This window comes from Halichoerus grypus, chromosome 6 (assembly GCF_964656455.1).
Source record: "Halichoerus grypus chromosome 6, mHalGry1.hap1.1, whole genome shotgun sequence".
NCBI lineage: Eukaryota > Metazoa > Chordata > Mammalia > Carnivora > Phocidae > Halichoerus > Halichoerus grypus.
In genome coordinates this window covers 134924990-134939669 of record NC_135717.1, presented here as the reverse complement: position 1 = coordinate 134939669, position 14680 = coordinate 134924990, and the positions used below count along the sequence as shown (strand labels likewise).

Below are 14680 nucleotides of genomic sequence, written 5' to 3'. Positions count from 1 at the left end.
AACCTTCATCTGAAGTCCTATTGTAATGTAGTAAATCCTGTTGAATCTCCTTTCAAAATATATCAAAATCTGCCCACTTCTCACCATCTCCACTGTCACCACTCTGGTCCAATACAACATTATTTCTCAAATTAATGCAGTGGCTTCTCTCGGCTTTGGCCTTGCCCCCCATCCCGCTCTTCCCCCAACAGTCTGTTCTACATGAGGCAACCAATGTGATCTTGCATTTACAAAAAAAAAAAAAAAAAAAGAATTTCCTTAGAAGGTTATAAGGTATATTCCCATTATTTCTTTATGTTACTGAAAAAAAAATCATATTTTATTTGATTCACAAAGCAGCCAAAGCTTGGGTCTTCTCTCCAATGTGGTGAAGATGGTTAAAACAGGAAGAAATTGAAAATTGCTTGTTCACTCAACAAGAATTTATTAAGTGCCTACCTTGGGCCAGGCATTGTTGTAGGCCAAGAGAATGGAGCAGTGAACAGACAAAAATGTCTGCTCTCATAGAGCTTACACTTGGGGTGGGGGTCGTGGGTACTTGGAGACAGATAACAAATAAAACATAAATATATGCTAAGGGAGACAACAAAAAGTGCTATGGAGAAAAGTGAATCAGAGAAAAGAGATAAGAAATAATCAGTAAGGTTGCATTTTAAATAGAAGGGTCACAGAAGACCTTACTGGAAAAGGTGGTATTTCAACTATGCATGTATCTGAAGGAAAAGTGTTCTAGGTTTAGGGAGGAACAAGTGCAAAGACCCAAGATTGGCACATGCTTGGTATGGTGGAGAAACAGCAAGGAAGGCACTGTAGCTGAAACACGGAGAATGAGTAGGAGAGAAGTAGAAGATGAGGTCAGAGTAGCAGCAAGGGGCCAGATCCTCAGGGGTCTTGCAGGACAATGGAAGAGTTCTGGATTCTATTCTACTACTAATGGAAAGCCATTGGAATGTTTGAGCAGGAGAGCAACATCATCAGACAAGTCCAATATCCTTCATAAGAACTCAGTAAATTCAAATATCTCACGTTCTCACACCACCTTTCATTTCGGTTGGACTCTTGACCCAGGCAAGAAAACATGGAGGCTGGAACGAGAGTAGTAACCATGGAAATGGTGACAAGTGGTCAGATTCTGGATATATGTAGAATATGAAACCAAAAATATTTGTTGATGATTTGGACGTATAATACGAGACAAAAAGATTATAGTTCCAGTCTTTTTTACCAAAACAACTTTTGAAGGAATAAAGTTGCCCTTTCCTAAAATAGGAAAGACTACAAAAGAAGGAAGATAGTGGTGTAAGATATGGAGCTCCAATTTGAACATATTAAATTGAGATATTCATTAGGCATCCAAATGTAGACGTCAGATAGTCAGCAGAATGAAGAAGTTTGGAGTGGAGAAGAGAATCAGGCTGGATCTGTATATCTGGAACTCATCAGCATCAACATGTGGTATTTAAAGCCATGAGGCTGGATGAGGTCACCAGCAATGTAGATAGCAAAGAGAAAAGGTCCAAAACCTGAGCCCCAAGATGCTTCAATATGAATTAGCTGGAGAGGGGAAGAAAGGGGAAAACAGACTTGGAAAGAATGGCCAGTGAGCTGGTGAAAAAAAAAAAAAAAAAAACAGGAAAATGTGTTTTCCAGAAAGACAAGAGAAAAATGTGTTTCAAGGGGTTGGAGAGAACAACTGTCAGATGCTGCTGACAGCTCAAGAGGAGGACTGAGAATTGACCATTGGATTTAGCAATGTGGAGGCATAATTGAATTTGACAAGAACAGTTTTAGTACAGTGTTGGGGCAAAAGGCTGATGTAGAGGGCATTCAAGAGACAAAAGAAAGAGAAATTGGCATCAGTGCTGAAAGACAACACTTCCAAACAGTTCAGCTGTAAAAGGAAAGAGAGTAGCTGGAGTGAGTGTGCATGTGTGTGGTTAAGATGAGAGAAACAACACCATATTTTTAATGCTGATGAGGAAAGATCCAATAGAGAAAACTGAAGATTCAGGATTCAGGAGTGAGAAGGGAAAACTGCTGAAGTGATATCCTTGAGCAGGTGAGAAAGGACGGGGTCAAGTGCACAAAGGAGGAGGTGTCCAAAGCTGGAGCAACACTATTTGACCTACAGTAATAGGAAAGAATACAGAGTATATGGCACAAGGCCTAAGCAATGACTACATATAAAAACATTGGAAGGAGTTATTTCCTAACTTAATGGCCAGGTTGTAAGGGCCAACTATCTCCATTGGAAAATGTGCAACAATGCCTTGGAGGACTCTTTATAAATATGCCCTGATTAAATTAAGCACTTTCTAAAATTGCATTTATTTTTGAGATAAGCAATCTTTCTCAAACCCTGATTAAATTCAGTGAAAATATACTTAGGAGTAAATCCAAAGCTGTGAAGATTTGAAATTCTTAAAACTGGAAAAGGAGGAAGGAGGGTAGTAAGCAAATTGAACGTGGAACAATACTGGTTAACTAGCAAAATAATAAAAAACATCTCTTCAACTAGATTTTAAGCTCCTAGTGGAAGAGGCAATTTATTATCATTCCTGAGTACAATGTACACACTAACTACTCAATAAATGCTTGCTGAATTAATTAGTTAATTCAGTCCTGTAGTTGGTTTTTGTTGCATTAAATTCTCCACTCAGTATACCTGTGGTTTTCTAGTTTACAGCAGTAATAATCTCATGCATCATTCCCACTAAAATGCATTGTTTCATTGATTTCTTTCTTCTTTACTGTTCTGTTTGTTTCTCTTTTTTTGCATTAATGATTAAATATCATAAACACTGAATATCATATATATGTTTTGTTTGTTAGTATAGTCTAGGAAGTGTATAGCATGTAATAGCTGCAAAATAGCTTAACAAGAACAGTTAAGTGGCCATATTATGGAATAATTAATGAAGGGGAAAATGCCTTGTTAAATTGTGTTAAAATAACTGTAATATATTGGAGTAACTGTGTCTATTTTAATAGGATTTGGTGTTGCTTTACTACAAATGGTTGTTAGAGTGGGGGTTAGGAATATATAAAAAATCTTTTCCATTGAGAGAAACAATAACTGCTCTTTTGGTTTATGAGAAAATCACCATATGAAGGGTTTTTCAGAAATGAATTACCTTTCTAAAATAGGGAGAGACTGTATTTATTTGATTCTAAAGAGGGGAGAAAGGATAGTCACTTAAAGAAACTCTTTTCTCTACAGTACCTGGTAACCCAGAAGGCAAAGTACTGCCTCATCTGTTCCCTTAATAATGTACTAGAATGTTAATCCACAGGGAGAGCCTTACATTAGTTTCCACTAAAAAACCACAGAATTAAACATATCCAGTATAATTCCAAATATTTTTAGGAATTCTGGTTGAAAAAAGCATCTTGGGAGTAAACTGACATTATAAATAATTAGACCAGCCTATATAAAGAAACTCTAGAGATTTTATTTTTAAAAGCAGTATTACTTGGGTCAATAAATATATACAGAGTATTCAATATTTACCTAAACAAAAGCAAGGTAAAAAAAAATAAAGTCATAATTTAAAAAAAAAAATGAAGTCTCAAATAATAACTGAGGTGTAAGATGTAAAGCTAAGATGGAAATAGGATTATATAATTACCATTTCAAATTAGAAACAACAAATATATCCATTGCTTAAAGAAAAAAGATATGGGGTGCCTGGGTGACTCAGTCGGTTAAGCGTCCAACTCTTTCTTTTTTTTAAGATTTTATTTATTTATTTGACAGAGAGAGAGAGAGACAGGGGGAACACAAGCAGGGGGAGTGGGAGAGGGAAAAGCAGGCTCCCTGCTGAGTGGGGAGCCTGACACAGGGCTGGATCCCAGGACCCTGGGATCATGACCTGAGCTGAAGGCAGATGCTTAACGACTGAGCCACCCTAAGCATCCAACTCTTGATTTTGGCTGAGGTCATGATCTCTCTCTCTCGCTCTCTCACAAATAAATAAATAAAATCTTTAAAATAATCTAAAAAATAAAGAAAAAGATATATAACCACAGAGAGTGAAATACTTAGCAGTCAATACAAATATTTTATGAAGGAAAAATCTCCAAAGTTTTACTATTTGCAAATAGCCCATTATCATCACCATCATCATCATCATCACCACCACTACAATAAAAAAAATGAATGTATCTGGTGACAGCTTAAAACGTAATCATTCAAGCTAGGCTCTCCTATTCATGAACTTCAATAGGGCCTTTTATCCCATAAGTTATCCCGTAACTTATCCTATTATAGAAAAATAAATAGACTCTATCAACATGATACATAAAGCCCAAGGTATCCATGGGCTTTCCCTAGTACACAAATGTCAAAATGACTTCTCCCTCCTCGGATTGAATGTATTTCTTTTTCAGGACTCAAGTAAAGATAAAGCTTGTTTTTATGTGCATTTCATGCCTATAGCATTGTGCAATGATCCCACATTCTTAACTTAACATGGTACTATATTTTTGCTCCACAAAATTTCGGTGTTTGATTATATTCTCTATTGTGTGAGTCTCTAATCCATTAATTTTAGTAAATACTGTATTCTCTCCTCAACAAAACCACAATCTCCTTGAGGCCAGAAATTCTTGTTACAAAATACCTGTGGCTCTTTCTACAATCACAGCACTGTGCCAAGTAGGTAATGAATTCTTCATAAAAGCAGTGTGCTGAAAAGAAGCAATCAAGCAAACTCCTTTACAAAACTTATTGATTTACAAATTATGAAATAGCAGCAAAAGGAAACTAAAAACTATCTGCCATAATTAGTTGAAATATAAATAGGATGAATAACAAAATACTCTAATACAAATCTGAGTCACTTTATCTGCCACCTAATTAACTTATAAAGCAGCTATGATAAAGAAAACATTTAAAATATTCAAATATAGAGTGGAGGATGGGTAAAATAAAAGATGGGGATTAAGGAGTGCATTTGTCATGATGACCACTGGGGGATGTATGGAAGTGTTGAATCACTATATTGTATACCAGAAACTAATATAACACTGTATGTTAATTATACTGGAATTAAAAGAATAAAATAAAATATTCAAATATATCTTCTACTAGTTGATGACATGGTGAGTTATAAAACATGTGCTTCTTTAATTTTTAATGTGTCTCCAAATTCTTTACAAGGACCATATATTACTTTTAACATCAATATGAAATTAACAAAAATAGCTATTACATTATTCCTCTAGCAACCAGATTTTCTAGTTCATTAAGGTGATCCATATTTAATTCTCTGAATTCTTAACATTTCTGGGATCTGTTTCAGCAGAATCTCAGGGCTCTGGAGCCAGACAGCCTGGGCTTGAATTATAAATCCACTAATTCCTGCTGTGTGAACTGAGTACATTACGTAGTCACTTAGTGCCTAAATTTCCTCACCCGGAAAATGAGAAAATAACAGGTACTACTTCAAAAGGCTGTGAAAAAAAAGAGTAAATGGGTTAGAATGTACAAAGTCCTTAAGAGTGGCCCATATTTTGTAAATACAAACCCATTCGTTTTTGTAGCTGTGGTCAATGTTTTTGAGATAAGAGGAAAGATAACTTAATTCTTTATATTTCTACGATAATCTTGTTTTAAAGTAAACCTCCATGCCTCTGAGAGTTCTTGGGAAATTAGGGCACACAGTTATAGAAAGGCTTCCTGTATTGTCTCCTCTAGACTCTATACCTCTCATTATAACCTAACACCAATAAAGAGGAAATCTCTACAAACCTCATACAAATAAGTTTTAATTACCTAATTTAGAGATTTTAAAAACAAATCCTCATACAGTGTACACTGGCTGCCTATTTTGGCTTAAAATGTTAAAGGAATATCTTTGTGCAACAAGGAGAATAGATTACTGTCCTAACAGCAAGCATCAGAATTCCTCTTAGGGAACCATTTTGATAAACTACTTGGAGTGGAAACTCAAATCCTTAAGAGATGAGCTAGCATGAGATGATGCCACAGTAGAGGAAGTTAAACAATTCAGCATTGGAAATGAAAAACTTGGTGAGACAGAAGCTATTGCAGAATTTATGACAGAACAGCAAAGTGACTTTTAAGGAAAGGAAGATCCAATATTTTATGAGTTTGTTTGGTTTCATTTTGGTTTTTGCAATGTAACACCCTGGCATTCACGCATGCACCTCCCAAGCTTCAGGAGTATCAGGTTAACGGATGGAGAGTTTTCTTACTTGTTCTGATTTTTGGTTTTCTAATGCAAATCAAAGAAAGGCAAGTTCCACGTCTCCCTTGACATGGTTTGGGACAAGAACAGATCTACCAGCTACCAGTTCAAAGAAACAGCTCTTATCCAGAAGTGAGCAGTACTAGATAGAATGAATACAAATATTTCTCCCTTCCCCTCTATTCCCAGAAGAATAGTCCCCATGAGGAATTTTCAGAAGTGCCAATCTATGGTCTAAACTCACTGACTCTAGTCAGTTTCCCCTCCCAGCCTCACCTCCATTTGTTCCTGAACACACTCATCAGACCTTTGCCCTGAAACTGCTCTTGTCAAGGTCACTATGACATTCACATGGCTAGGACCAGTAAATGGTCAATTCTCAGTTTCCATCCAACTTGACTTTCCACAATTTACCATCTGCTCATCTATCACTAGACACCCAGAAATACCTGTTTTCTTAGTGTCTCAACCAGGTGCTCCTTCTCCGCAGCCTTTACTGGCTCTTAATGTCCTTAACCTCTAAACACTGGATCAGTCCCTTCTTGTTCCTATTCTCCTTTCTATCTGCTCTCACAGCCCTGGAGAGCCCATCTATATCATCATATGCTGGCAAATGGATATCTCTAGCCAGATTACTCACCCAAACTCCATATCTATAAATTCAACTGTCTATTTGAATTCCTTTCAGACATCAAGGTGCTACTTAAATGTTTAACAGACACATCAGTCTCAAAAATCATCTCCTTCCACAATCATTCTGTCTCAGTAAAAGGTAATTCCATCCTTCTCATTCTCAAGCCAAAAAAATCAACAAAAAACAAAAAACAAAAAACAAAAACCCTTGGAGCTGTCCTTGGTCTCTCTCTCTCACATCCCACGTTCTGTTCATCAGCAAATATTTTTGTCTCTGTTTTCAATATATATCAAGAATTGGACCACTTCCAACTACCTCACTGTTAACATCTTAATCTAAGCAACCATCATATTTTGCCTGAATTTTGCTGGAGCCTCTTATCTGTTTTTCATGCTCTGCCCTTTCCCCTCATCAGGGTCTCTCAACCTCAGCACTACTGACATTGGGAGCTAGTATTGTTGGGAAGGCTATATTCAAAACTGACCAATAGATTTCCATCTCACCCAGAAAAAAAAAGAAAGAAAAGAAAAAAGAAAAAGCCAGAGTCCTTACCATGGCCTACTGGCTCTACATGATCTGCTACCCACCCAGTACTCCCTCCTTGACCTCATCTCCCTTCTCACCCACTTACTCACTCTGTTCTAGTCATACTTGCCTACTTGCCTTTTTGTGTCCCTCAAATAGAGCAACAAGCTCCCATCTCCAAGTCTGAACACTTTGTTCCCTCTGCCTATATGCCCATATCCTTGTCCCATAATATCCATTTGGCTTGCTCCTTCACTCCCTTAGGTTCTTTGCTCAAAAGTTCGCTTCCCAATGAATCCTTCTGTATTCACTCATTTTAAAATTTCAGCTCCCTTCCCATGCCTCACCTGCCCCCCACACTACTTATACCTCCATTCTAGCTTTATTTGTAATGGCACTTATCTCCATTTGATATACTACATGTGTTAATAATTGCTTTAATGCCTGTCTCTACTTAACAGAACATAAGCCCCAGAAGGAAAGGGATTTTTGCCTTTTTTATTCACTGCTGTATCCCCATCACATAGAAAAGTACCCACGGGGGGGCACTCAATAGTGCTTATTAAATAAATGAGGGAAGGAAGAAAGGAGGGAAGGAAAAGAAGAAAAGAAGAATGGAAGGAAAGAGAAGGGAGAGAGGGTAGAATAGGTCTTGGAAACCACCCTAGGTAGATCTGAAGGGTTCAAGGCAGATGCAGCTGACATCCAGGATACATCTACAAGCACCATTAAGAAAGACTGAGTTGAAAAAAAAAAACAAAACAAAACAAAACAAAAAAAAAGAAAGAAAGACTGAGTTGGTTTCCATAGAACTTATTTAATCATTATATACAATGGAAACAGGATTTGTCAAAATGCTTCTGTGCTTAGGAATTTTATGTAAGGAGTATTTAGAAAACATACTCATAAATCCATTAATATATAGATCTAAATATCTATAGATATATAAAATAAGTAGAACTTTAAAAGAAATTTTATAAACTGCCATGGGCTGTGGTAACTCCCCTAGATACATACAAAGGAGTGTGCTGGGGTTAGTCAAATCATTCAATTATATACACCATAAGGAGCTTAACAAGTAATAGTAACAGTGAACAAAGCTCTTTTCTACCAGATGAAAGCCTGCATGGTTCAATTGTGAGTGAAAGAGAGGAACAGAAATGCTTCCTGCTGCAAGCTGACAGTTACATGGAACCCCCTGAAGTTATAAATTGAGTTCCTCTACTAATTACTGGTCTGAAGGGGACAAAGATTCACATTTTATTTCTCTTGCTGAACTTGCAACATAAGCACTTGTGAATTTTACATTAGGGTCAAGCTGGGAAGTTCCCAGCTGGTTTTACCTGGAGTAGAGAGAACAGTGTCACCTCCCATGCAAATGAGGTCAGATAGTCCTTCCTGCCTTGGGTGCCTACCGGGGAGATTTCAGTGTAACAGATTCTAATAGAGAAGTTGATATAGAGGGGAAAAAGAGAAAGAGAGAAAGAAGACAGAACAAAACTAAACTAAATATAGATCCTATCTGAAATACAATTTTGTTTAGAAATTTGAAATTAAATCATATGGATTCTAAGAGCACATATTTCAAGAAGACCTCGGAATTTTGTAATATCATTCCTTAAAATTGTATGCCACACCCATTTTGGTAACAATATCAACTATTCTACCTATTTTCTAAACTACTCATTGTAAGACCAATAAAGCTACACAGCCGGCGGTTACTTTAATAAAATAGGCCCAGTTCTCCAGAGAGAGGAACCTGTGGTTCAAATACCAACACTTTTGATCAGGTAAGCACTTTATTCTTGCCAATGAACAATCACTTTTATGTGGATGCTGATCAAAAATGTTCTTGGGAGGGAAAAAAGATGGTGGGTGAGGAACAAAAGACTGCCATGATGTAATATTTCAAAACAGGTTTTCCGAGAAGGAAAAATAACTTCAACATTTCTAATGGGTACATGTACCCTTTTTAACTTCCTGGGAAGTCATAGTTCACTCCCCTGCAAAAGTGGGAGCTTCACTCAAATTAGGATCATAAAATTCATTTATTCAATCAACAAGCAACTATTGAACATATCGTCTTTGTAAAAGGAAGAAACATCAGAGTATTCATGGTGAACGTAATCTCCCTTATACAATTTCCCTTCTGCTTTGTTTTTATTCTACTTGCTACAACTGTACTGAAATATGACTGAACAAAAATAATGTGAGGGATAACTAACACATTGTGGTCCGAGATCTGAGAATTAGGACAGAGAAAATAATCAACGAGTGTCTTCTCAGTGTAAAACACGGAAGAGTTCTGGGAGTCATCAAGACTTCGCTTGAAATCCCAGCTCCACCACTTACTAGCTGTCTGAATGAAGGACAGATTCCCTGGATGTCAAGTCCCATGAGTGGCAAATGTTCTAACAGTACCTACCCATCTAGTACTTCCGAGGATTAAATGAGATGTTGGCAAGCACCCCTCCATAGCACATATTCAATGATTATATCTACTTGAGTTATCTTTTGGAAACCTAAACTTACATAATGCCTTTCTTAATTCCTACGAGGAATTCTTGGCAAGATTTAAGAAACATTAAGTTTTATTTTACCTCTTCAGAAGAAATTATTTTTCATGCTCATCTTCTCTAAAAATATAATTCTTGGAATTTTCATGTCTCAAATAAATGCATGAAGACAAATTTCTACCTTCAAGGATCCCTTCCATTAAAATAACCAAGAAAATACTTACCTAGTTTTGGCAAGGAATAGGGCACTTTAAAGTAGTCTTCATAAAATTCTATTAATCTCTTTGTTATATGGAGAGCATAGTCCCCAGATCCTCTTCTGATAGCATCGGGTCTTGCATATAATCGTACCTAATTAAAAATATATATATGAAAGTTACTTTAGCCTTTTGGTATTCAAATTTTATCTTCTCTGCCTATATGAATCTACACAAATCACTGTGAATACTACAAAAATTAAACAGTATTCTTAGTCATATATCAAAGCACGCTGTGGCTGAAAGAACCAAACTTGAACAATTAAAGTAACCAAGTTGAGCGAGTCACAATTTCCTCACTTTACAAAATGACATAGAGAAGATTTATACACTTTGCATCAAAATAAATATTCAAGTTATCACTTACATGTGCTTGCTAGAGATATGAAGGTACGGTGGATTAGTATAATGGTTCCCTGACTATGCTGTAAGTAGGCAGGATATGGTGGCTCCGCAGGAGAGAAAATTCATGGTTTGTTAAAGATACATTGCATCAAGCTTTGGAAGTATTACCAGGCTGAACAAAATATAATTTATGCTTCCTTCTTTTCTTTGGAACCAACTGTCCTTATTCCCAATATGCAAAGTAAGAAGAGCAATTTTCCATGTACATAAGTGATTGCCACTCTGGAAGTCCGTCTACAACTGCTCCCAGCTTCAAAACCAGTGGAAGTATTTCATATTTCTAACACAATTTGGATACTTAATATTGATTTTTAAATCAAGCATTGTATATTATCTAGTCCTTGGCCAAAAAGAAGCCTGAGGCAAATAACACAAACTGAACAAAACTAACAATTGTACAGAAAAGGTTAAAATGAGATTAGTTTTCATAAAGATTTCATAAAGCTATCCAGCATCTTTCTTTCCAAAGGCTAAACCTATTTTTTACAGATGTGGCCCCTAATCCTCATATTAATTCTGTGAATAAGAAATATGCATTTTGTAGAGCAGTGGAAAACACAGCAGCCTGGGAGTTGGGCATTAGTCCTGCTCTGCCACTAAGCAAGCTGGGTGATATTAAACAAATTACTTAACCTCTTTGGGCTTCAAATGTTCTCACTTATAAAATGAAGGTGTTGACTAAAGTGCTTGTAAGTTCTAAAACGCATTACTTCCAATCCCATTTTACAGATAAAGGAGTTTGTGTTCTTTTCATATCACTAAAAAAATAAAATAAATGGTTTACTCAGTATGTGGAAATGGATATTTATATTCAACAGGAAGACAAAAGAAAGCGGTACTCAATCATATAAAAATTGATTATACAATTAATTCTTTTTTTTTTTTTTAAGGTTTTATTTATTTGACAGAGAGGGAACACAAGCAGGGGGAGTGGGAGAGGGAGAAGCAGGCTTCCCGCAGAGCGGGGAGCCCGATGCGGGGCTCGATCCCAGGACCCTGGGATCATGACCTGAGCCGAAGGCAGACGCTTAACGACTGAGCCACCCAGGCGCCCCGATTATACAATTAATTCTGTTATCCTTGCTTAAGGAGAGAGAGCAGAGATGTATATAAATAAAAAGAGTAGAAAGTTAAGAAAAATGCATTCTGACTTGATGTTAGAAAGACCTGTAATTCAATAGATATTTACTAAATTCAATAACAATTATTTACTGAAATAGTGAAGCTACTTCTTACCCAACAACCAAATCAAATACCAAATTTAGTTCACAGTCACTTACAGTTTTAGTTGGCAGTAATATAAAACCAAAAACTATCAGGAGCTACCAACTGCAACAGCAGAACTTAACATTCTTAGAGAGAGTGTGGATATGATTCCTGACCCTCACACTACCTGATTATAAACATGCACTGTCTTAAATAAAGTTCCCAAGAAGCAAACCCTAAGGAAAGGGTGAGCGTGCAAGTGATTCACTAAGAAAGTGTTCTTAGGAGAAACCTACAAAAGAGCAAGGCAAGCAAGATAGAAGCCAAGCAAGGTTGCATGCAATTTCAGGCAAAGTCCTGGCCTTAGCCTGATCCCACAGGGAGCTCTAGAGTATAAACTGCACTTGGAAGTCTGCACTGCACTGAGGCATGACAGCTAGACCTCCATATTCTTGCATCTCAGCCATTGGATACTGGTTACCAAGGGGAAGGCATAAAATCCCAAGGACTTCTTGTTCTTGGAGCATCTAGGTGATGCCAGCTCCAGTGGCCCAAAGATAGTCCTTTGGAAAAGATTTTAGGTGTGAGCTACTAGGAGCAAAGCAATGAAAAGCTGGGAGATAGGCACATCAAACAGGAAAGGAGATCTGGTCTGTGCATCATCAATAAACACCACAGACAATAATCATTCACTCATGCAGTCATTCAACAAATATTTATTTGGCATCTAACTTGTACCAGGTCCTGGACTAGGGATTTTTAATTTAGTGAGAAGACATGTTTTCTAACCACAGATTGTACAAAGGATTTTGAGGAAAAACACAATGAAGGTGTAGTCCCCATTCTCAAAGAGTTTCCCATGTACTTGGTAGGTTAGATAATAACAGATAATAATATATGCCATATGAATGGTAAACTAAAATAACAAATGTATTCTGAGAAAGAATGGATAGCTTTCAGGAGGCTCAGAGGTAAAGTAAATAGTAAGTTCATGTTGAAACTATAACCAGGACCACTGCAAAATGAGGCATCAAAAGGTCGCTGATTTTATTTCTACAAAGCATCATTGATTTTGGTAGAAACACAGCCATTCCTGTCAATCAGCTCTACCAGTTGATCAACCTATCTGTAGGCGCAGACAAGAGAAACACAATTAAATCAATCTGGTTGTCAACATTTGATGGAAATAATCCAATCTGAATGAGAAGATAAAACATACACGGGCTCAGCACAGTGACTGCATTTGCTCCACTCAAACATGTGTTGTGTGCCTCTTGTGCGCCAGGCGTTGCACTAAGGAAGAGAAATGGAACATACAAACTCCTACCACACAATGGACAAGACATTCACACCTACTACTCTTAAAAGGTTCATAGTATGTGGAAAACAAACAAATCCACAACAAAAATATAATGTGAACAATGTAACAATGTAAGGCTCCCTGCCTTCCCCCCATTATAAAGAATTAACGGACTGTTCCTACATGAGGCCAAGCCCCCCACACTCTATCTCTTCTTGCCTTTTCGAACGTCATGCCCAAACTTCTCTCCTTTATCTCCCACATCACCATACTCATGGATTGGAAGAACAAATATTGCTAAAATGTCTATACTACCCATAAGAGACTCTTAATCATAGGAAACAAACTGAGGGTTGCTGAAGGGAAGGGGGGTGGAGGGATGAGGTAACATGGTGATGGACACTGGGAAGGGTATGTGTTGTAATGAGCACTGGGTATTATGTAAGACTGATGAATCACAGACCTGTACCCCTGAAACAAATAATACGTGATATGTTAATTTTAAAAAAAGAATCTAAATCCAGAAAATAGAAGGAAAATTTTTAAAAAAGAACATTTATGTGAAAGCGTTTTAATGATTAGTCAATACTAAGAAATATTAATCTATTAAAGGAAACTAACCCAACAATGTCATCATAGGCAATGCCATCACAGGTGTTTCCCTGGCTACATAATTTTCCATTTGTCACAGGCACAATTTTTAACATTAATATTTGTAATAGCCACAAGGTACCAAAGCTATTATTTATCATAATAAACTTTCAGCTTTTCCAAGTCTGAAGAAAATGTCTATACTACCCAAAGCAATCTACACATTTAATGCAATCCCTATAAAAATAACAACAGCATTTTTCACAGAGCTTGAACAAGCAATCTGAGGGCGCCTGGGTGGCTCAGTTGGTTGAGTGACTGCCTTCGGCTCAGATCATGATCCTGGAGTCCCAGGATCGAGTCTCACATCAGGCTCCCTGCTCAGCGGGGAGTCTGCTTCTCCCTCTGACCCTTCCTCCTCTCGTGCTCTCTCTCTCTCAAATAAATAAATAAATAAATATTTTTTTAAAAATCAATCCTAAAATTTGTATGAAATCACAGAAGACCCTGAATAGCCAAAGCAGCTTTGAAAAAGAAAAGCAAAGCGGGAAGCATCATAATTCTGGACTTCAAGTTATATTACAAAGCTGTAGTGATCAAAACAGTATGGGACTGGCACAAAAGTAGACACAGGGATCAATAAAACAGAACAGAAACCCCAGAATTGAACCCACAACATATGGTCAATTAATCTTTGACTAAGCAGGAAAGAATATCCAATAGGAAAAAATCTCTTCAAAAAATGGTGCTGGGGAAAACTGAACAGCAACATGAAAAAGAATGAAACTGGACCACTTTCTTACACCATATACAAAAATAAATTCAAAATGGATGAAAGACCTAAATATGAGACAGGAAACCATTAAAATCCTAGAGGAGAACACGGGCAGTAACCTCTTTGACATTAGCGGTAGCAACTTCTTACTAGATATGTCTCCTAAAGCAAGGGAAACAAAGGCAAAAATAAATTGTTGGGACTTCATCAAAATAAAAAGCTCTGCACAGTGAAGGAAACAATCAGTAAAACTAAAAGA

The 14680-nt window shown here is 37.0% G+C and overlaps 1 protein-coding gene across 1 annotated transcript in view; it reads right to left on the bottom strand.

The window, feature by feature from the left end:
* The window catches only part of TRHDE (thyrotropin releasing hormone degrading enzyme), a 367225-nt gene that overhangs the window by 251857 nt on the left and 100688 nt on the right, over positions 1-14680 (bottom strand). The window contains exon 3 of the mRNA XM_078076295.1: positions 10112-10238. Coding sequence (XP_077932421.1) covers positions 10112-10238 — 127 coding nt within the window. The remainder of the gene's footprint in view (positions 1-10111; positions 10239-14680) is intronic.